At 47.6% G+C, this 20,410-nt stretch overlaps 1 protein-coding gene across 3 annotated transcripts in view; it reads left to right on the top strand.

The window, feature by feature from the left end:
* The first annotated feature begins 11,270 nt into the window (after positions 1-11,270).
* TBX5 (T-box 5) overlaps positions 11,271-20,410 on the top strand; it is a 57,319-nt gene continuing 48,179 nt past the window's right edge. The window contains exons 1-4 of one of the 3 annotated variants that reach the window (XM_027862417.1): positions 11,271-11,396; positions 11,567-11,642; positions 17,311-17,486; positions 20,223-20,317. In XM_027862417.1, coding sequence (XP_027718218.1) covers positions 17,340-17,486; positions 20,223-20,317 — 242 coding nt within the window. In that variant the 5' untranslated portion in view covers positions 11,271-11,396; positions 11,567-11,642; positions 17,311-17,339. Of the gene's footprint in view, positions 11,397-11,520; positions 11,643-14,025; positions 14,144-17,310; positions 17,487-20,222; positions 20,318-20,410 lie in introns of those variants that run through there. The other 2 variants (XM_027862421.1, XM_027862430.1) reach the window with 2 other exon arrangements.

Below are 20,410 nucleotides of genomic sequence, written 5' to 3'. Positions count from 1 at the left end.
GGGAAAGGGAGGGGAAAGAGAGGGAGGATAGAGGGAGGAAGAGAGAAGGAAAGAAGAATGCAAAGAGGACAGCGGAGAGCGGAGAGAGGGGAGAGAGAAGACTGGAGAGAGGCAAGCGGAAAATGGAAGAGAGAGGAAAGGTGAGACAAGCGAAAGGAGGAGGAGAGGAAAAGCGGAGGAGAGGCTGGAAGGATCACGAGAAAAGAATCCAGAGAAGAGAAAATAGGGAAAGGCCAAGGAGACGTGAAGGGAGAAGAGAAACCGCGGATCGTCTTTCGCTTCCGCGGCTACTCCAGCCGCTCGCTGCCTGGGCCAGAGTCAAAGGCGATTTTCCCACCCTCCAGGACCGTTGGAAAGGCGAAGCGACTTTTTGCTTCCCGTTCTTTCCTACAGCTGCGGGTCTTTCTGAGACAGGAGGGCTGGCGGAGCGAGTCAGCGGGGACTGGAGAGTAGCAGGGCTGACGCCTAGGGAAGCAAGCAGGCAGGCGAGACTCAGGCTCCTCCTGGCGGAACCTCCAGACGGACCTCAAAGGAGAAGGAGCGAGGCGCAAGGCAGACCTCCCCATCTCCACCCTCTTACTTCCCTGGGCTCCAATTTCCTCTGAGGAGAAAATCGGACCCGCAAGTTGAGCTCAGAGACTCCAGTCTCTGGGGGGTTGAAGGTGGAGGAAAGCAGGAGGGGGAGCTCCAGCAGAGGGTGGCCGGGCCCCTCAAATCCACAGGACACTTTTCTCTAGACGTCCCAAATGTCTGCATGGTTTACTTGGCTTCCTAGTGAGAAGGCCTGGAGTTTAGACTAGCTGGATTTGAAGCCGCTGACCATCTCTGGGCTTCAGTCACCAGTGATCTCCCGCCCTTTTCTTGGAAGGAAAAAGAAAGGGAACCTAAAAATCATCTTGTCCACTTGTCTTGTGCACAGGGAGAAACTGAAGTCCGGTCTCATAGGCACGAAGTTGCAGTCTGAGATTTGAACTCACTTCCTCAAACTTCATTTCTAACTATTTCCACCAAATCACGCTGCCCAAGGAGAATAACCTTAAGGTTAGGAATCCTTGCTGGAGAGGCCTCAGGTGCCTCTTTCTCTGTCTTTCCTGTCTCTGTGTCACTCTTTCAAAATCAGTCTCCGTCTCTCTTTCTTTGTCTTTATCTTTCTGTCCCTTTGTCTCTGCCCACCTATCCCCAGCAGTTCATTTGGCATTTGAGAGAAATAGGGACTGGGAATCAAAGTGGGAAATATTGGAAATGAGATAAAGATAATCACCTTCCTAACTACCTCTTCGCTCTTAAAAAAAAGGAAACGTTCTCTAGTGCCTTCAACACATTCACATACACCTTTCTTTTCTTCCTTCCCCACTGATTATTTCTTTTCTTATTGGGGGGAGAGAGAGAGAGAGAGAGAGAGAAACACTGGCCCACTTGGACCTTGCAGTTTATTTTAAACATGAGCTATTCTAAACAATTGTGAACAAGTGTATTTGAATCAGGGGAGGCAACGAGTTAAGTGGCTAAGGAATTGAATCAATGTAAGTAAACCAGATTATTTAGGCCCCCCGCCCCCACCCCCATTCCCAAAACAGGTTCCTCCTCCCTTTCCACTCCATCCACATGACAATTGCAGGATTTGACGCCTGACTCCTGTGTATAACTCTCAAAGTTGCACGTATTGATGAAGGCATTATCTTTCCTTGGTCGTAAAGGCAATTGTGAAGTGAAGGTATAGTCTTGCCATGTGAGATAAGGCTTGGCTCCTCAGTGCCAACAAACGGCTTTTGGGACATTAAATCTCCTGACCCCTGATGACCCATGGTTTTGATTCCAGGCTGTGAATTTGAGAAGTTCCCATATTCCCAATAGAATATAAGTCCCTTAAAGGCAAGGCCAATCTTGATGCTACTGTTGGATTCCCAGCACCAGGAATACAGTAGGAACTTAATAAAATGTCTTTTGGATTGTATTGAGAATCTGGAAGCTCTGCTGAGATTTTGTTGTCCTTTCCCAAGATGATGCTGAGTTCAGTGACTGAGAACTCCTTTGGGGTCGGGGACTGATTTTTCTTTCTTTGTATCCCCAGTGCTCAGCACATTTGCTTAGCCTGATACACAGCAGGTGATTAATGGTGTTTAATAGTAGGAGCTAGCTGACTGACAGAGAAAAATGCATTGAGGAGACATCCACTCACACAGGAGTCTCTCTCTGTGTGTGTGTGTGTGTGTGTGTGTGTGTGTGTGTCTCCCCCCTTCCTTAAAATTTAGGAAATTGAATCTCTAAGAGAGGAAGTGATTTGCCCAAGGTCATGTAGCTGGTTGTTAATGAAAGCCTCACAATAAACTTTCAGATTTAGCGTATGGCAGGTCAGTGATCATTGTTCCCTGCTACCTTGGACTCTCAGGCCTGGGCATAAACCAAAAGTTTAAAGTGGAGAGACTGGTTCCTGCAGCATTCTAGATCTTCTTCCTTTAGGAGGTGAGAGTTGTTGGTTAAATTCTAGAGGGTGTTAAAGCCAAACTAGAAATGGGAAAATCAGCTCTGTCCTATCTTGTCCTCAAATTCACCATTTCAGGAACACTTCATATTTCCATTGTCTCAATACGTTATTTCATTTGGATTTCACCACATAGCCTGATAAATAAGACAAGGTAGAGATGCTTGACAAATGAGGAAGCTGAGGGCTTTATCTAAAAGATTTATCTGAAAGAATAATTTTTTTAAAAGAATAATTTCTGACATAAAATTCAAGGTTATTTACATTACACTATTTTTGTTGTTTCTCTCAGAAGGAAAGAAATGATATAGCCAGGGAATACTGCCTGGAATATCTACTCCTAAAGACCACTGCCACCAACAATGAGCAGATTTTTTTTTTCTCTTGAGATCTACAAGCCATGCAGACAGATAATAGCAATAATGTCTTCCACATAAATACTGTTTTCCATGGCAATGCTATTTGTAGTAGTGCTATCTTCCATGGGCATGGTATCTCCCAAACTAATACTCTTTTCTATAGTAATATTTTATTTCCTAAATAATTTTGCCATCTATAGTAATCTTCCATGTCTTCCATAACAGAGCTCTTCAGTTCAATGATTTATTCATTCATTCCGTAAGTATTTATTAAACACCTACTATGTGTTAATGCCATGTTACATGCTATGCAGCAAACATGAAACAGTCTCTGTCCTTCATATCTTAATAATAATAATACTGTCTTAGTAATAATTGCTGACATTTATATAGTACTTTTAAGTCACTGGATCGTTTTACACACATTAATCAATCAACAAGTGTTTATTAAACACCTACTATGCTCCAGGTATTCTGCTGGTTATTGAGTCTACAAAAACAAAAGTGAAAAAATCCCTGCTCTCAGAGAGCTTACATTCTATCGGAGAACACCACGTGTTTAAGCAATCAAATACAAAGCAAAGTACAAGGTAATTTAGGGGAATGCAGCAGCTGGGGATTCAGAAAAGATCCCAGCCTCATAACAACCCTGGAAAACAGAAACTACAGCTTTATTAATCCCATTTAATAGAGAAGAAACCTGAGGCTCAGAGAGCTCCTGGTGCAAGATCACACAGTCAATAAGTACCAGAAGCAGTATTTAAATAAAATCTTTCTGATTACAATTGCACTGCTTTATCCTCTGGGTTAGTTTGCCCGCCTATGACTACCTTTCAAAATAATACTGTCTTAAATGAATGCACTGTCTCCCGTAATAGTGCAATAATTCCATGTACTTCTGTGATCAGACTTCCATAGTAACACCCCTATGGTTTCACTCTTCCTCTATAGTCTTACCATAAAAATAACACTTTCCACCACAATACTGCCTCCCTTCCTTTCACTCTTCCCTCTGTTTCTGCCTGGGGGACAGGAGTCCTTCACAGACTGTGGCCCATATTTACTTTCTTCATTTGGGAGAGGGATCTTGGGACTGGGGTTCCAGGACTGTGATAGTACCAAACAAAGGCAGACATACTAAGGCAGAGCTCAAAGCTTGGAAGGGGGAAGGGTAATGATTCCGGACTGTGGGCTCTCTGCAGCTGCGGAAGTGGAGGGAGGGAAGTGAAAAACTGAGACTGGTTGATATTGGGGAATGACTAGGATGCTGTGGGTTTGTAATCAGTTCCTTGTGCCCTGGGTACCAGTCTCCTTGTTATTGATTCTGTGAAAGGAGGAAACTGCTAATGGTGGTGGAACAGGGATCTCAACTCCATAATGATCCCTGGACAAATCATTTTACCACCTCGAGTCCAAGGGTAAAAGAAGTCTGATGATATTTACCTTCCCTACCTCAAAGGGTTGTTGGGGGGGGGGGTTGGAAAAGACTATTCAAACTGTAAAGCAGAAATGTGAGCTGTTGTCATGACTATTTTTAATATTATCATCATCTGTAATATGGGAACAATAATTTCTGCTGGTGTGAAGATCAAATGAAATCCAAGAAAGGACTTTGTAAATTACGAAGTGTTACAAGATGGAAAGGATTATTTATTATTGATGTCAATACTGTCATCATACCCCCCTATTATCACTGTTTTGATTGATATTGTTGCAATCTGTGTTACTAATGTTGCATCTTTTTTTACTAATGTTTCAAAGAATTATAAAAAAAAAACCTTTTTGCTGAATCTTTGGGGGCTACCAGTCCAAGGAACATCTTGCCCTCTAAGGAAGCAATAGCATAGCCAGCCAACATAATAAGAATATTCTCAGGCATTTGTCCAGGGAACCTCAAACTGTGAAGGCATGCAATAATAATTTTGCCTACCACAGTAACACCATTTTCCATAATAATGGTGCCTTCTGTAGCAATACATTCAATAGCTGTGGGACTTTGGATTAGTTTGGGTTAGTCCGACTTTATTTTTTGAACCCCAATTTCACCATGTGTGTAAAGAGAATAATAATTCTGACCCCAATGGAATAATGACAAAACAAATGATGTATGTGGAAGTGCTGACTGGGCAAACACAGTGCATTATTTTTATTAGTCCAGACCTAATTTATTTAAATAATATCCTTTCCAGTTTCAAGTCTGAGACAATGGCAGTATCCTCATAGGGAACGTTATTATTTGTATTATTTTCTTCTCATCCCCCCCCCCCCGGAGTTTATAGAGATAAGATTCTGGAAAAAGTTAATATCCTAGTATTCTTTTCTGCTTAATAATATATTATTAATAGATCGTGTTATTTCATTGGGTCAGAAAACTTTTGTTGAGAAGACTTCCTTCACCCACAGAAACACCTCGGGTCTTAGAGACTTGCTTCGGAACATCAAAAGGCCAAGTGATTTGCCCATAGTCGCATAACTAAACATGAATCAGAAACAGGACTTGAACCCGGGCCGTCTCGATTCTAAGATCCACACTCTACCTTGCCTGTGTTCATTTATTTAAAAATAACTGGCTTGGAGGCTAGCCAACTTTTGTATATTCTCTGGTGACTGTGCTTTCGTGGGTGTGCATAATAAAGAGTTGGCTATATTTAAAATTGTTACAACCGTAAAGCCTTCTTATTCTTACAACAGAAATAAAGCTACGACGGCGGGGTGAACCTAAGAACCTAGATTCGAATCCTAACTTTGTTTCTTACTAGTTGTGTCACATCTTTGTTCAAATCTTTTTACTTTCCTGGACCTCGATTTCCTTAGCTGTAAAATGAGGCGATTCGTCTGGGTGACCTTTGAGATTCCAATTATGCAGCTGCGAAATGTTCGATCCTAGGAACAGTCGTAATCCCGAAGTTTTAGGAGGTTTCGGAGTGGGTCGCCAGAGAGGTGTGATCTGGAGAGAAGAATGAGTTCTTTTACCTCTCACTCCCTCCCCAAGGGTCGTTCGCGTGTTCCCCGTATTCCAGACAGTATCGGAAAAGGGTTTGCCTGACCGACAGTTTTGCCTTGCGGCTGTTTCGCTCGGCCTGACTGCTCTGGGCCGTCAGAAATAGCTGCTAGCCAGGCCTGGGGACTGCGTGAGAACCCGAGAACAGCAAGGCTGTTGCTGGAGGACAAGGAGTCGGACAAAAATTAGAGGTCTCCAACTGGGCAATTGTTTCGTTGACTGATTCTTTCAGGATGGGGGCCGCGGTGCTCCCCTTGCCCTTGCCCTCCTCTGTACCCCTTCATGGGCATTAGCAGAGCTTTGCTGACGGGTCGGGAGATGGTGAGACTACCTCCCGACCGTCTCCATATGCAGCCCTCCCCTTCTCTCCTAGTCGGGGCCGGACGCTCCCTTATCTCTTTTCCCTCCTGTTCTCCCCACGGAAGGACTGATGCCCGGAGATAGAGTTCTGCCCTACGCACCGACAGGCTGACGCTCAGTCTCGGCAGCTCCAGATTAGGGCTTCCAGAGTATTCAGAGGGGCCGAAGCTCTAAACGTACCTCCGAGGTCATCTAGTCCAACCCATTCTTTTTAACGACGAAGAAACTGAGGCCCGAGGAGATGAAGTGAAATGATTTGCCTAATGTCAAAGATCGAAGAATTACAGTTGGAAAGAAGTTTTTAGTCCTGGGGACAGATTTCAAGGGGTCGGTGAACTCCATTGAATGGGGGGAAAGTTACTTCTTCATTTTTACTAATTTTTAACTGAAATTTAGCATTTCCTTCGATGATTTAAAAACACGATACTGAGAAGGTCCATGGACTGCTAGAGAGACTCATGATACAAAAAAGGTTAAGAATCTCAGGTCTAGTTCAACCCCTTCGTTTCACAGACGTGGAACCGAGGCGCAGAGTAAGCCTCTGAGCCGGGGATTCGAACCCCGGTGTCCCAGATTGAACTGCGGATTTAGCGTTCTTACTATGATCCCTCTTCACTGGTAAGCTTTGGAAGCTCATGGGCTCTGGGGGCCGCGTGCCGGGCCTGCTAGGGACTGACCGCTCTGGAGCCTCCAAGCTGCTGCTATTTACCTGATTCCTTCTTTGGCCGGAATATCCAGAGAGTTTGGTAGGGAGTGAATTATTCTCATACATCCCCTCTCCTCTCTTCACTTTGTGCTGTGAGAATTTGGGGAGGGAAAGGTGGGTGGAGGGGAGATCTAATAAAACACTAGGTGTAGCGTGTGATGCGAACTCTAACCCGCGTCGTCGTCTAGGCTCCTGGACCCTGTCTGGGGCCTGAGTCCCTGGAGTGAACAGACAGTAAGGCGAGCTGGGTGGGGAAGGATGGGCTGTATGTAGCCTGCGCTGACCACTCATCCTATTGTGAGCCCTATGGTAAGTGTGAGCTTGGAGTGTGGGACGTAGCGCTAGGGAAAAGGAACTTCAGTCCTCAACTAGTGCAACGCCTGTCATTTCCAAAGAGAAAGAAACCGAGGCTCAGAGGGGTTAAAAGAATTTGTTAGAGGTCACACAGCTAATAAGTGAGACTCGAATGTTCTTGATTCCAAGTCTAAGGACCATTCCACTGTACCATGCATCCTCGTCGTTTTCAATGCCTTTTTTCAGTTGGGAGAGGAGAAAGTTGGACAAAGGGAGGGGACGGGGCCAAGTGGTCCATCAGCTAAGAGGAAAGCGGCTTCTCTGAGCCCCGAGGTTTTCTAATTCCGGGCATCTTCTTGTTACGTCTCTCCCAGAACTGCTGCTGGTGGGTGGGGACAGAAGGAGGAACCTTTGGGTCCAGTTGCAACTTCTCTGGGGCTGTATTCTCTCCGGATCCCTAGGCTCCGAGCTTGGGTCTTGATTTCAACCCAATTCTCTGCCTTCGCTAGCCATTTTTGGGTCTAGGCAGACCCCCTGGCGGCTTCGACGGCAGGGCTTTGCTGTGGTGTGCGCGGCTTTAAGTCTTCTCCGCGTGATTACTAGCGGCGTATCCCAGCGGCTCGGCGGGCTCAGGCCGGCATCTTCTGGCAGACTATTCAGGGGCCTCGAGCTTAGAACAACCGCTAACCCACCCACTACACTACAACCTTCCTTCGCAGGGGGTGGTGCTCAGTCTTCCTGGATCCAAGGAGGGGTTAGTCTGGTTCCTGATGCTAGTACATCCCCCTTCTTCCTCGTAGCTGCTTCCCCCCCCCCCTTTGATATAGCGGCCCCTCTCGGCTTTTCTCTCCTCAGCCTTAGGGTATTACTTCTTCAGTGTTTTAATTCCCTTCCACAGTCCAGGAAAAGCTCTATCAAACATTTAGGGAAAGTCATATTTAATCAATAACTATCCTTCTCATCCTCCTCCTCTTCTTCATCACCATTTATATCAAGGCCCGTAGTTTGGCCCGGAAAAAGAAAATATAAGTCAAGTGAATCCAGAAGTTCCACGAGGCGAGACTTAGCGTCTGTTGTCACTAAGGATAGGACCGGGAGGACGTGGGCACGGAAGGAAAATTTTGGGTTTCACAGTACAATCTGAGGGAGCCAGGGACACAAGAGTGAGTTGGTGGAAGTTTAGTTGTTTTATTCGCTCAGAAACAAGCCAACTTATTTTTGCAAATCGTGGTGGAGGGGGGCTTGGGAAAGAGGAGACAGTTCTTGAGCGTTTAAAAAATAAAATAAAATCCTAGCCGTTTGGAGATGAAGAAAGAGGAAGATAGGAAAGAGGAAAAAATGCTGAGAGAAAGCACACAAAAAAGAAAGTAAAAGATAGAAAGATGAAGAAAGGAAATAGACAACAAAAGAAGGAAGGAAGAAAAAGGATAGAAAGACAGAAAGAAAGATTAAGATAAGGAAAGGAAGGAAGGAAAAAGGGATAAAGAAATATAAAAAGTAAGAAAGGAGAAAAGTAAGGAAATGAGGAAGGGAAAGAAAGTAAGGTGAGGCAAAAGAGAGAGAGGGAAAAGGGTAAAGTGGTAGGAAGAAAAGTTAAAAAGAAAGAGAAAAAGGAAAGGAAGGTAAAAGAGAAGAAAGAAGAAAAAAGAAAGAAAAATAGAGACAGACATAGACAGGTACAGAGAGACAGACAAAGAGAGAATGGGAATCGGAGTCGAAGAAACGAGAGAACTCATGAAAGACTTTCTTTGAAAAGGCCAGTAAAGAATCAGGAGTCTTGGGGCGGGCCTTTTCCGGAAGCAACCCGGACAATTGCTCTGAACTTTTTTACTCAGCCCCTATCATCGACCTCAGCCAGGCACAGGCTTTGGCTTCCCAAAGCAGAGAGAGAGGCTGGAGACTCAATTTTTTGGGACTAGGAAGGGAGAGTGGCCTGGCGCGTCCTCTACTCCGGGAAGAAGCTGGGGGAGAAACCAGAGACCCTGAATTTCCATGGGCTGGAAGCACGGTCCATGGCTGGAAGGCCATAGTTTGCCCATTTCTTTGACAAGTGCCAAGATGGAAGGCGGGGGAAGTGAGAGCGTTTGACACTCTGCCGACCTCCGTGGCCTTGGCGTTTCTTTTAGGATGTGGCTCCGGGATGGGGAGAACTTTCTTAGGGAGATCTGCGGGAAAGACTGAGGGGTGCCCAGGCCGAAGAGGGTTTCCTGTCCTTCGACTGGGGCTGGAGAGGTCAGAGAAGGAGAAGGAAGAAACCTCCCAGTGGAATGGATTAGCCTTCCTTTGCTCTCTCTATTGGCTTCCCATCCCATTTCCTGACTAGCCCGACTTCCCAAAGGTAGAAATTAAGTTTCCCACCAATCAGAACCAGTGCTCCCTTGGAAAAATCCAAGGGCCGTTCCTACCCAGCGAACTGGGCTGTCAGAACCAGGTAGGGCCCTTCAACTTTTTTGCCGACAATGGGCAGGGGTTAAGACTCTTGATGGAATACTGTCAGTGAGGAGAAATAATGCTGGTTTGGGGGACAGCGTGGAAAAAGTAAAAAGTCCACTTGGGCAGGTGAGAAAAAGGGAACACACCAGCTGCTACAGTATTCCTGCCTGCTATGTCCCTGGGACTGGGAGGAAAATCTAGACCGAGCCTGCCTCCTGAGCTCTCCCATTTGGGCCTATTGGAACTTGGGGCTGGAGCAGATTAATCTGCCTTACGAACGAACCTCCAAGCAGTCTGAATGAGGTCTTGCTCAGAGCCCAGGCTCCACCCGGTCGGCAGGGCAACCGGGGAACAGGCTCCGACTGAGCTACCCAAATTGACTCCAACCCAAGCGGACGGGACCCGTCTGGGTTGGAGATTCTCCCCACGCTGCTTCTCCCTTTGCCTCTTCTGCAGCTGCCTTTTTGGGAGGGGTAGGGAAACTGGATTGGAGCAGGGGGTAGATAAAGAGTCCCTACCTCTGAGGAAATCTGCTTGTCAGAAGTCAGAGCCTCGGCAGGCTCCCACGCTCTCTGTCCCAAAGACTCACCCTTTTTGGAGGTCCCCCATCCAATTTCTCCCCGGGGTTTCTCCTCCCTCCGCCAGGCTGCAGGAGGGGCTTCCCCCTCCTCGATCAGTTTCCTATCTTTCCTCCTCTGCTTGCTTGGAAGGAAGGCCAGCCACCGAGCTAGGAGAGAGTGAAAAAGAGACAGATTATGGGCATGGTTAATACTCCTAATAACAGCCGCGATCATAAACCCCGCAGCGCACTCCGGCAGTACTGAAGGCGCACCCCGCTGGAAATTGTCATAGGTGCCAGACACCCCCCTTCCTACCTTCCACCCTCCCCCAAACTCTGGGCTCCTGCATTTTCAGCCTTTTTTTGAGGTGGAGAGATAAGTAAAGGAAAACCCTGAGATTCAGTTTGTCTTGGCAAGAAGTAATCTGGATGACTATATTCTTCGTCTCCTTTTCTGTCTCTCTGTCTCTGTCTCTCTGTCTCTCTGAGTCTCTGTGTCTCTCTCTGTCTCTGTCTCTCTCTGTCTCTGTCTCTCTAGCCTTTGTCTCTCTCTGTGTAGGCGTCTCTTCATTTCTCTCTCCTTTCTGTGTCCTCTCTGTCTCGGTCTCTCCTTGTCTCTCTGTCTCTGTCTCTCTGTCTCCACTCTCCCTCCGTTCTCAGGCAGACTGAGATCCTTGCCAGCTCTGAAGTTATCATTTACTATATATAGCTGGAGAGAGGTGTCTCAACATTCATTTGACAAGTTTTCCTGCTTGTAATAATAACTACCAAAAATAAAATCTCCCTTACCCTACCATTGGGCTACCAGAAACTCCTTCCCACACCACGGACTTGATATTCTCTTCAGTTAGGAGCTGAACTGTGCTGCAGATCCCCCCACCCACCCACCCAAGGCACCTCCCTCTCTCCCTCTCTCTTTCCCTTCCAGGACACATACCCAGTTTCTGCTTGGCGGGAGTGTTTGCCACCCAATCTTGGCAGAGCTCTATGTGCATATATATTTCTTGAAATTTATTTTTGAAACATTTTTCGCTCTTTCTAGCTTGGCTTGCAAGAGGGGAGCCCATATCCCTGACTGATAGGAGAAGACAAGTAAGAAATTGACCTTCCATTGCAGCGCCAGTCAACCATGACAGCGGGACTAGTTGCGTGACTGGTGACGTCTCTGAGTCCTATAGGTGCAGGGGCTGGTGAGATAGTAGGTATAGCCTTGTTCTCTCTTTATTTTATTGGGGTATGGCTGGTAATAAACAGTAATATTTAATTTGTCCGAGACCACAAATCGACTTCTAGCTGGGAGGCTGTTTGCCTTGAGAGACCCCTGTTCAGAAGAGCCCTTTTGATTCTTTTCCAATCTCTTCTCTGACTGAAGGAAATACTCGGAGCTTGCTGACATCCCCCACTTCTCCTGAAGGCCTTGGGAAGGAGGAGAGTTGGGAGTTTCTGAGGTGAGTGCTGTCCTTTCCCTCGAAGTCTCTAATCACAAGGAGCTTCTCATTTCAAATAGCCTTCACCCTAGGCATGAGACTACAGAATCTATGCTACTCACCTTCCTCTCCGCCTTTCTGTGTTATCATTCAATGTGGCTTCTTTCTTTTCCAAATTGCAAGCAATTTCCTTGGATTTGTGTTATGAGATGGTAGGCTGCGCAAAAGAATTTTTCAAAATTATTTTCCAATTTTGAGGACCTGGATTGCATTTGTGAATTTCATGTCTACATTTGCCCTGCCCTCTGCTCAGGGTTCTCGGGCCTCTCTATAACACAAAGATTTAGCCCCAATCGGAGGAATGACAAGGGCGCCCCATTTTTTTCTTTCTCTAAAGAGTTACTCTCAGGATATTTGGAGTTCCTCAAACGAACCCCCCCCCCCCGTGTTTAAAAGGATGGAGGCTTTTTCTCTATTTTTTTCCCCTCCAGAAACGAACACGCTGCTTTCACACACACACACAGAGACAGAGAGAGAGACAGACAGACAGAGAGAGAGAGAGAGAGAAGGTATCATTTTGCCTTTGCTTGGGTTTTGTTTTTATTTTCTATATGGCACCGAAGTGTACTGGTCTTGATCTCGCCTCTGGAACCTGGAAGAACTAGGGCGCTGTTAAAACCAAGCAACTTGACTTTGCACGTTTTCTAAAGGTCTGCTAAACAATTATCAAAGCAAACCAAAATTACCCGGGAGCCAAAGCAAAACGCTGGGTAAACTTTCATCCCCTCCTCGGCGACCTGGGGACCGAGGATCTCCATGTTCTAAGGCTCTGAGACAATTGCCTCTGCGGCCTTTGAATGGGAAAGGGGATGGGTAGCCTTGCTGGCTGCGGGTCACCAGCAGATTGCGCCCCTACAGTTCCTGTGTACCCTGAGAGATTGCCTAGCGCCGTCTTCCCAGGCTTCCAAGCCAGGCCAGGAACCCCGGCTGCTCGGGCTCCGCGAGCCAGGTCCGGGCGCTGTCCCGGGCCCAAGCAAAGGAGCCCAGTGAAGAGAAGAAAGAGAAGAATCCAGGGCTAGAGGGCGAGGCCTCTGACATTTATTCCAAGTCTTATCAAAAATACGTCCTCCAATCTGTTTCTCTTCAGACGGGAGAATGCGACAGACCGTCTGTTTACCCTTCTTTTGACCTATTCAACTTTACCCTCAAAATAATACATTTTAAAAGAGAAGGGGGGGCAGGGAGAGGAGCGAAACCGAGATGAAAACAAACTCCAGCCTACGATGACGGTTTGATTATTTTAATATAACCGGGCGCTGAGTTTTGTATACACTGTATCTCCGAGAGAAGTCCTCGGGGCGTCCCTGCGGCCCGGGTTGCGGTGAAGGGAGGGGTGGGCAGATCTATTTTTGCCCCTTTGATCTCTCTAAGGATCCTGGGCTTCTACACATCTCTCTGAAATAGGGGCGGGGGTGGGTGGAATGGAGCGATGGAGCCGAGAAATGTCATTTCGGCCCAGCTCTGGGCATCCCTTTTATCCTGGCGGCCCCGGGGTCAGGACTAGCTTGCGGAGGTCACAATTGAAAATATTCGGGAGGCTGCGAATGCAAGTGGTGTGTGTGTGTGTGTGTGTGTGTGTGTGTGGTGTCCATAGAGGACTCTATTCTGCGTGTGATCTTAAGGTCCTCGATGGTTTCCAAGCAGAAGAAAGTGGGGTTTGCAAAGCTTTCAGGATTTAACCCCTGCCTCTCCGAGTTGGGGGAGAGGGATAAGTAGGTGCAGGGAAGGAGTTGGGGGTTGGCCTTTTTGCTGATAATCGCTGCTTAGCTTTCGAGAAAAATAAGATAGAAAGAGAGATGGTAAAGAAGAAAGAGAGAGAGAGAAGCGGGATCACCCTTAGTTGGACTGGTGATCACAGAACTACAGGGGAACTGAGGCGACCCCACGTCACTACTCAGCCTCAATCGGCTTCGGTTTTCTCCAACTCACACCGCTCTCTGGAGGCAGAGAAAGAGAGAGAGGAGGGAGACACATCCACACACATCGTACTCCAGGATCTGAAAACTACTTCGGAACCCACTTCTTTGAAACTGGGGTCACTCCCTTTGGAATTTCCCATCTTAACTGTGCCCTGTCCCCCTTCCCCAACTTCTTGTTGAGGATGAGGACTTCTGAGATCTAACTCATTTGAGAGTCGGTGTGTGGGAAGAGGGCTGGAGCTGCCTCTGTTCTCCTATTCTGGTGCTCCTTAGAAGCCTAGAAGTATTTGGAGTTTGGAGGGGGAGGGAGGGAGAGAGGAAGAGGGAGAGGGAGCGAGAGAGGGAGAGAGGGTGGGGGGTGGGGTGGGGCCGCTGTTGTGGTTAGATTCGTGGGTGTAGCTTTTCTGGCTGAGTTTACTGCTAGCCTGATATAGCAAATCCACACGTAAATAAACAACGGGCCATGCCCGCGCCCCCGCCTCATCGGCGATCTCCCAGCTAAGAGGAGGAGAGGTGCTAAATGCACCGACTTCAACAAACAAGGTAATTACTGGGCCTTTCCCGAGGACCCTCTCCCTCCACCCCTTAACCCCCCGTCCGCCTGCCTGTGGGTCTGCCCGGGTTAGAGAGCCAGCTGGCTGGGGTCAGGCTGGGTGGGGTGAGAGCAAAGGAATTTCCCTGGTTTCTTTTCGTGCCGGGTTGGGGGTGCGGGGCTCAAGGCTGATCCAGCAACCGAAGGGTGGGGAATCCCAGTGAGACTGGGCCCGGGGATCCTGCCTCATCTCCAGGCTGGAGAAGCCAGGACCACCCCTGCCGCCTTCCTCGCCTTCCCCCCAACCCCCAACCTCTAATCTCTGTCCCCCGTGGATCCAGAGCACAGGGCAAGGAAGCGGCTGTTCCTAATGTGCCAGCCTGCACCAGATGCCGGCTTGCCTCCCCGGCAGATCTCGGCCTGGTTCTGTCAAGCCTCATATCCTTCGTCCCTTCCTGCCCTGAGCTCCGGAGCAAATGGGGCTTGAGCTGATGTCTGCCCTTCCCGCCAGCTCGCCTTCCTGCTGCCCTCGCCGCCGCTGCCGCCGTCCTTGGATAGGGCTTTCTGAGGCCGAAGGGTGCGTTGTTTGTTTGTGTTGGTGAAACCGCCTAAGCCGGCGAAAACCAAGCCCGCAGCCTCAAGCCCCGGTGGGCTCTCCCTCTCCGGCTAGCCTTTCTCTCTATCTCCCGGCTGGCTTCCCCCTCTCTCCCCTCTGGCCTCTCCCTCTCCTCGCTTATCTCTCCCTCTCCAGCCAGTTCTTTCCCTGCCTCGCTGGTCTCTCTCTCTCCAGGCTGATCTCTCCTCCCCACTGATCTCTCCCTCTCCCAGTTAATCGTCAGGCTGATGTCTCTCCGCCTCTCTCCGAAGATCTCTCCCGTTCATCACTAGCCTCTTCCTTTCCAGAGCGGGCTTCATTTCTTTTGTTGTGATCACTTTCCAGGCTTTCTGCTCCCTTCCTCCCCTTCTCCATCTGCCTTCCCTCTCTGTGACCCCCACCATTCTCTGTACCACAATCCACAGTGTCCCCTGCTCTCTCACAGAACAGCCAGGGCCCCCAGCTGAAGCCGAGGGTAGTTAGTCTCTCCGTATAGAGAACCCCAGGGTTCCAACGTCTGCTGAAACAGAGGTTATGGCTGGTGAGAGTAGAGGCGAGCGGCCCAGCTTGGCTGGCGGCTCCACGTCTTGGTTTCTGCACCTCCTCAAAATTCCTGGGATTTGGGTTAAGCTGGCCTTGTGATTTGGACCCAGCTTCCCTGGCTCCCTCCCTGTGCTCCTCCTCAGTTCTCCTCCATCTCCACTGATTTTGAAAATGGATGAAGGATAATGGGAGGCTATGGAAACCGCGGCAGCCCGCAGGGTCCCTTCCAGTGCTTTGCGGTGGCGTTAGATATCTTCGTCAAAATCATCGCTGTCTCCATCATCTTGTTTTTTATCTGTCTTGATGGAGGTCACATAGAAACAGCCCTAGGACAAGTGGCTCGTCTACTATTATTCTTTGATTTTGAATAGTTTCTCGAATGTTTCACGGGTGGGTAGAATGATTGCTTTTTGGTAACATTAATATTAGTTATTGTTGCATTAATATTTGATAGTGAATGAGAATGACACTTTATTCTCATCTTTATATTCGATGGAGTTAATAATTTAATTACTACTATTAATATAATTATTATTCCTTAGACTGAGGCTAAATTCGTTTTTACTCTTCATGCTACCATAGTGGTTAGATAAGTCTTGCTAACTGGGCAGGGTAGGAACGCCAGGTCTTCCTTCTCCTTGGTGTCAGGAATTGGAGCGGTGGTGAAAGAATAAAGCGACTCTCCAGATGTCTTTGCGCCGAGATTGTTTGTGCAGAGGACCACCTTCATCCCAGATCAGGGACCGAGGACACCGATGGCTCCTTGGTCCCGCAGGCCGCCAGGCCCTGCACTCAATTCGCTTTTCTGCAGCCCTCCACCTCACTCCGCTTGGAATCTCAGGGTTCTGGAGCAAGCGAAATCGTGCACTGGTTCCGATTTATTTGTCTATTTATTTATTTTTGGCCTGGGTGGGCCTTTAGGGTTTGGGTGATTCTGGACGTTGATCTCTTGGAGTCATCCAGAGAATCTTAGCCTCTTGGTAAGTCCCAGCCCTCGAACCCTGCGCTCACGTAGTAGCCTCCTGAGGCTGACTTGAGAGGCCTCGGGTTGGAATGTGGACAGTTAAGCCTGTGTGTGAGCTCAAGGGAGCCACTAGATCGTCGGCCATTCCCGTAAATCGGAGAGGTATTCGGTTGACCGTGTATGACCCTGGGCCTTATTGTCCTTCTCTGTAAAATGAGAGATTTGAATTAAACGGTCAATGGGGTGCCTTCAGGATTTAAGCCCATGGTCCTGTGATACCACGATTCTAGGGGGCCACTGCGCCGAGGGTCTATGGAAACTCATCTCCCACTGAAAGGCTCTTGCTCCGAAGGCCACCTGGCCCTCTCTTTACGCTGGCTACAGGGGTACTCCTGGCCACCGAGGAGAAGGAAAAATATTTTATTTATATCTGGCTTCTAGGTATAGTTAACATAATTCGGGTCAGCCTTGATGGAGGCCCGAAAGTCGGCGAACTCAAGCCGGGCGCGGCCTTGGACCCAGTTTTTTCGCTCTCTTTGCAAGAGGCGGGTTATATAGGGGAACAGTCGCTGGTTTCGAGGGGGAAAAAAAAACACAGTCCAAGGAGTCAGACAGAGGTTCAGAAGGAGGAGTCAAAGGAGGGCAGCCTCCGCCAATCTTGTTTTAAAAAAAAAAAAGAGTGCTGAATTTTTTTGGGTCCTACCCAAGCGCTTCCCAAAATACCGAACTCTTATCTTTATTGGCCTTTCCAGAAGTCCAGACAAATTTGACGAGCAGCTTGCTTATCGCGGCGCAGATAGGTCGCTCGCCGGCTCCTTCTGTCTGACGCGCAGCATTTCACAGGATATTGTGCCCAATAATAATAATTATAATTATAATAAACCAAAGACACTCTAGTTTGGAGCAGAGGCGAGTAGGTGCTGGAGAGCCAGGCCTCGCAGACCTCTCTGGGGCCGACCCCTCTCTGTCAGTCCTCCCTGAGTCCACTCCCTTCAACCCGTCTGAGTATTTTCCGTTTTTCCCTTTTTCCTTCCCTCCTTCCATCCCTCCCCCTTCACCCCGGGCTGCGGCTGCAGCGGAGGACCCAGCGAGGGCAACTCGGACTATGGCGGACGCCGACGAAGCCTTTGGCCTCCCGCATACGCCTCTGGAGGCCGAGTCTAAGGAGCTGCCTCCCGAGGCCAAGCAGGAGAACCCTCTGGGGAGCAGCAGCAAAGCCCCCGCGTCCCCGCAGGCGGCTTTCACCCAGCAGGTAAGCTTGCTCCGGGGACTTCCACGGAGTCTTCAAGCCGGGAGCATCAGCCCAGGCCAAAGACTTGAGGCTGGATTTCTCCCTAAACCGTATCAAGCCCACGGGGGAAACTTCAGACAGCTTTCCATGGCTTCTGGGCTTGGCGTGGTTCGTTTATTTATTTATTTATTTTTAGCGCTTCCTCAGGCCAAGAAAATCACAGTGATCAGAACGAGAAAGCAATTAGGTAATCGAGGCCCAAAAGTTTCCCTTTGAAACAACCCATCTGGAGGGAAACCAAGCCCAGGTCTCTGGATAATGCCCTGCTTCACTTTGCGGGTGTAGACGCGGCTCTGAAAAGCTCATTAAATCGCGAGGTCAGCGTTCACTCCTAGACACGCTTTGAGAAATGGTTTTGACCCTTCCTCAGATCTTCAGAGCGTTTCCTCTCCGAGGCTCTCGTTTTCTCCACCCCTCCTGCTTTTTATTCTCTTTCATTCTTATTCATCTCATTCTCTCTCCTCCCTCCCTCCCTGTCTCTCCGTGTCTCTCTGTCTTTTTCTCTGTGTATGTGTCTGTCTCAGTTCTCCTCTCCTCTTTTTTTTTTTAATCTCTGGAGAGATGTGCTTTTGGAATCATTTATCTTGAATTTGGAGAAAGGATTTGACCTGAGACTCGCCCACGCTGCAACAGGGATCTTCTTCCAGGTTTTTTACCTACAAACCGGTGAGGACCTCTCTTAATCTGGCTCCGCTTGAACCTAAACGTTTAAAAGGAAACTAAGCCAGAACGCCTGGGGTAAATACAAGAAAACATATTGTTCTGTCCTTTTAAACTAGAGAGAAACTGACAGGGTTTTAGAAATCTCCTTAGTCAAGTCTCTCTCTCTCTCTCTCTCTCTCTCTCTCTCCCTCCCCCTCCCTCCCCATCTTCCTCCTTCTCCCTCTGTCTCTCCTTCTTTCCCTTTCTCTCTTAGGGGCCTCATATGCTGAATGTGGAATAAACTCTGCTAATGTGAGCCTTGGCTTTATACAACCTTTTATTAATGTGAATTTTATTTCCTTGAAGGGTTCCCTGTGTGTATCTCTATAAATACACACATATTCTTTGCAATGTCTGCTTCAGCTTTTGCATGCAGCAAGGGAAGAGAATGATTCCTCATATTTGGATGCTGAATTTATTTTTATTTGAAAGTAATTTGAAACCATCTTTTGTAATAAGTTACAGTTGCAAATTTCAAAGAGATTTAGTTTCACATTGTAGAAGTTTTAAAATTAAGACCTCAAATTATAGTCAGGCTCCATTGTAGGAAACTATTTACATGCGTGTGTATATGCACAGATAAATATAAGCATATTTATCCATGTATATGCTCACATGTATGTGAAGAGCCTCATTTTCTTTCCTGTTTGGAGACTGATTTTTTTTTTCTTTGCAGAAGCAAGGAGGCAAATAGGTTTCCATAGATTGGGGTAGGTGGGTCTGCCAGAGCAGGCCCCTGTATTTCATGCATGATGAGAATTTTACCAGTGTAGAAACACTACCTGAGCACCCCTGGGCTTTCCCAACCATTGGTTATCACTGTGATTCTTACTCATAATTTTGTCTAAGAGTAGGTAGAATTTCTAAGGGGAAGGCAGTAGAAAGAGTAAATTTTTCTTTTTTTTTTCTTTTTCGTGGAAACAGTTTACATAGAATGTCTGACTTACTAGATTGTATTTCCTCTACCCTCCATTCCCTCATTCCACCTCCCCACCCCACCACCTTGTGATTGTATCCAACATTCCTGCAAGGTGAACTTGGCAACGTTTTCCTTTTCTGAATTCCTTTTTGAAACGAAGAATTTTAAGGAGATACTTAAATGAACTTCAGTTAGGAATCCCCTTCTTCTCTTCGTGTATGTGTGCATGTTTTTGTATTTATGTATATGTATATTAAATGTATATGTATATGTGTGGGGGTGTTGATCAGGGAAGTAATTTATTAGTTCAGTCCTACCCCAGTCCACTTGATGAAATTTTAGGGAAGAGACTTTTGCCAGAAAGGGGCCACCTCTTCTAATTTCATTAAATGGATGGAGTGGAGTTCAACTGATCAGAAACCCTTATTAACTCTCCTTATATACATGTGTGAGCGTCGGTGTGCATATACTTTTAAATTGTCTGTGCACAAACATGTTTCCATTAAAAAGCAACCGTTTTTTTTTTTTAACTTCCATTGTCTTTTTTGAAATGGGGCCTTCCGTTAGCTCTGCGTTGGTCTTTCCTCTAGTTCCCTTTGGTGTCACCCTTTGACTAGTTAATTCTAGCACCCACTGGCCGGCGCTCCCTTTCTTATAGCTCCAGCAACATATTCCACCAAAACCAGCCTAGAAACAGGGTCCTTTGCCCTGCCTCCACCTCCAGGATGCCAACCTAGTCTGTCCCACTGGTTTGCCCAGAACATACAAGGAGGGGATGAAGGAGGGAGGCGCTGCTTTCTGCTCTACCTTCCTGGGGTGCCCATCTCAGGATGTGGAGAAGCCTGGATCATTCATTCCACCCTGTAGACAAGGGACAGAGACCAGGCCCTGGATAAAGAGGCCTACAGAAGATGGGGACTTGTAAGAAAGAGCAATGCTGGTGTTGGGGGTGGGGGGGGAGCTGAACTTCAGCATTTTCCCTCTGGAACTCCAGGCCTGAGGTGGAGAGCGACTGGGGGTGGGGGTGGTTTCCAATGGTGACTTTCTGTGGCCTTATTCTTCTTGTTGTCTTGCAGGGCATGGAGGGGATCAAAGTGTTTTTACACGAGCGAGAACTGTGGCTGAAATTTCATGAAGTGGGGACAGAAATGATCATCACCAAAGCGGGAAGGTAAGACGTTGTCTTGGCCTTAAGGAGGAAGTCGAATGTGAATTGTATGAGGAGAGAAAGGGGGTTGGGGAGTGTGAGACACTTTTTATAAGA

Source organism: Vombatus ursinus, unplaced genomic scaffold (genome assembly GCF_900497805.2).
Source record: "Vombatus ursinus unplaced genomic scaffold, bare-nosed wombat genome assembly UNPS02001287.1, whole genome shotgun sequence".
In the NCBI taxonomy this organism is placed as follows: domain Eukaryota; kingdom Metazoa; phylum Chordata; class Mammalia; order Diprotodontia; family Vombatidae; genus Vombatus; species Vombatus ursinus.
Note: the sequence above shows the minus strand (reverse complement) of the source record. Positions and strands in the feature narration are given on the sequence as shown.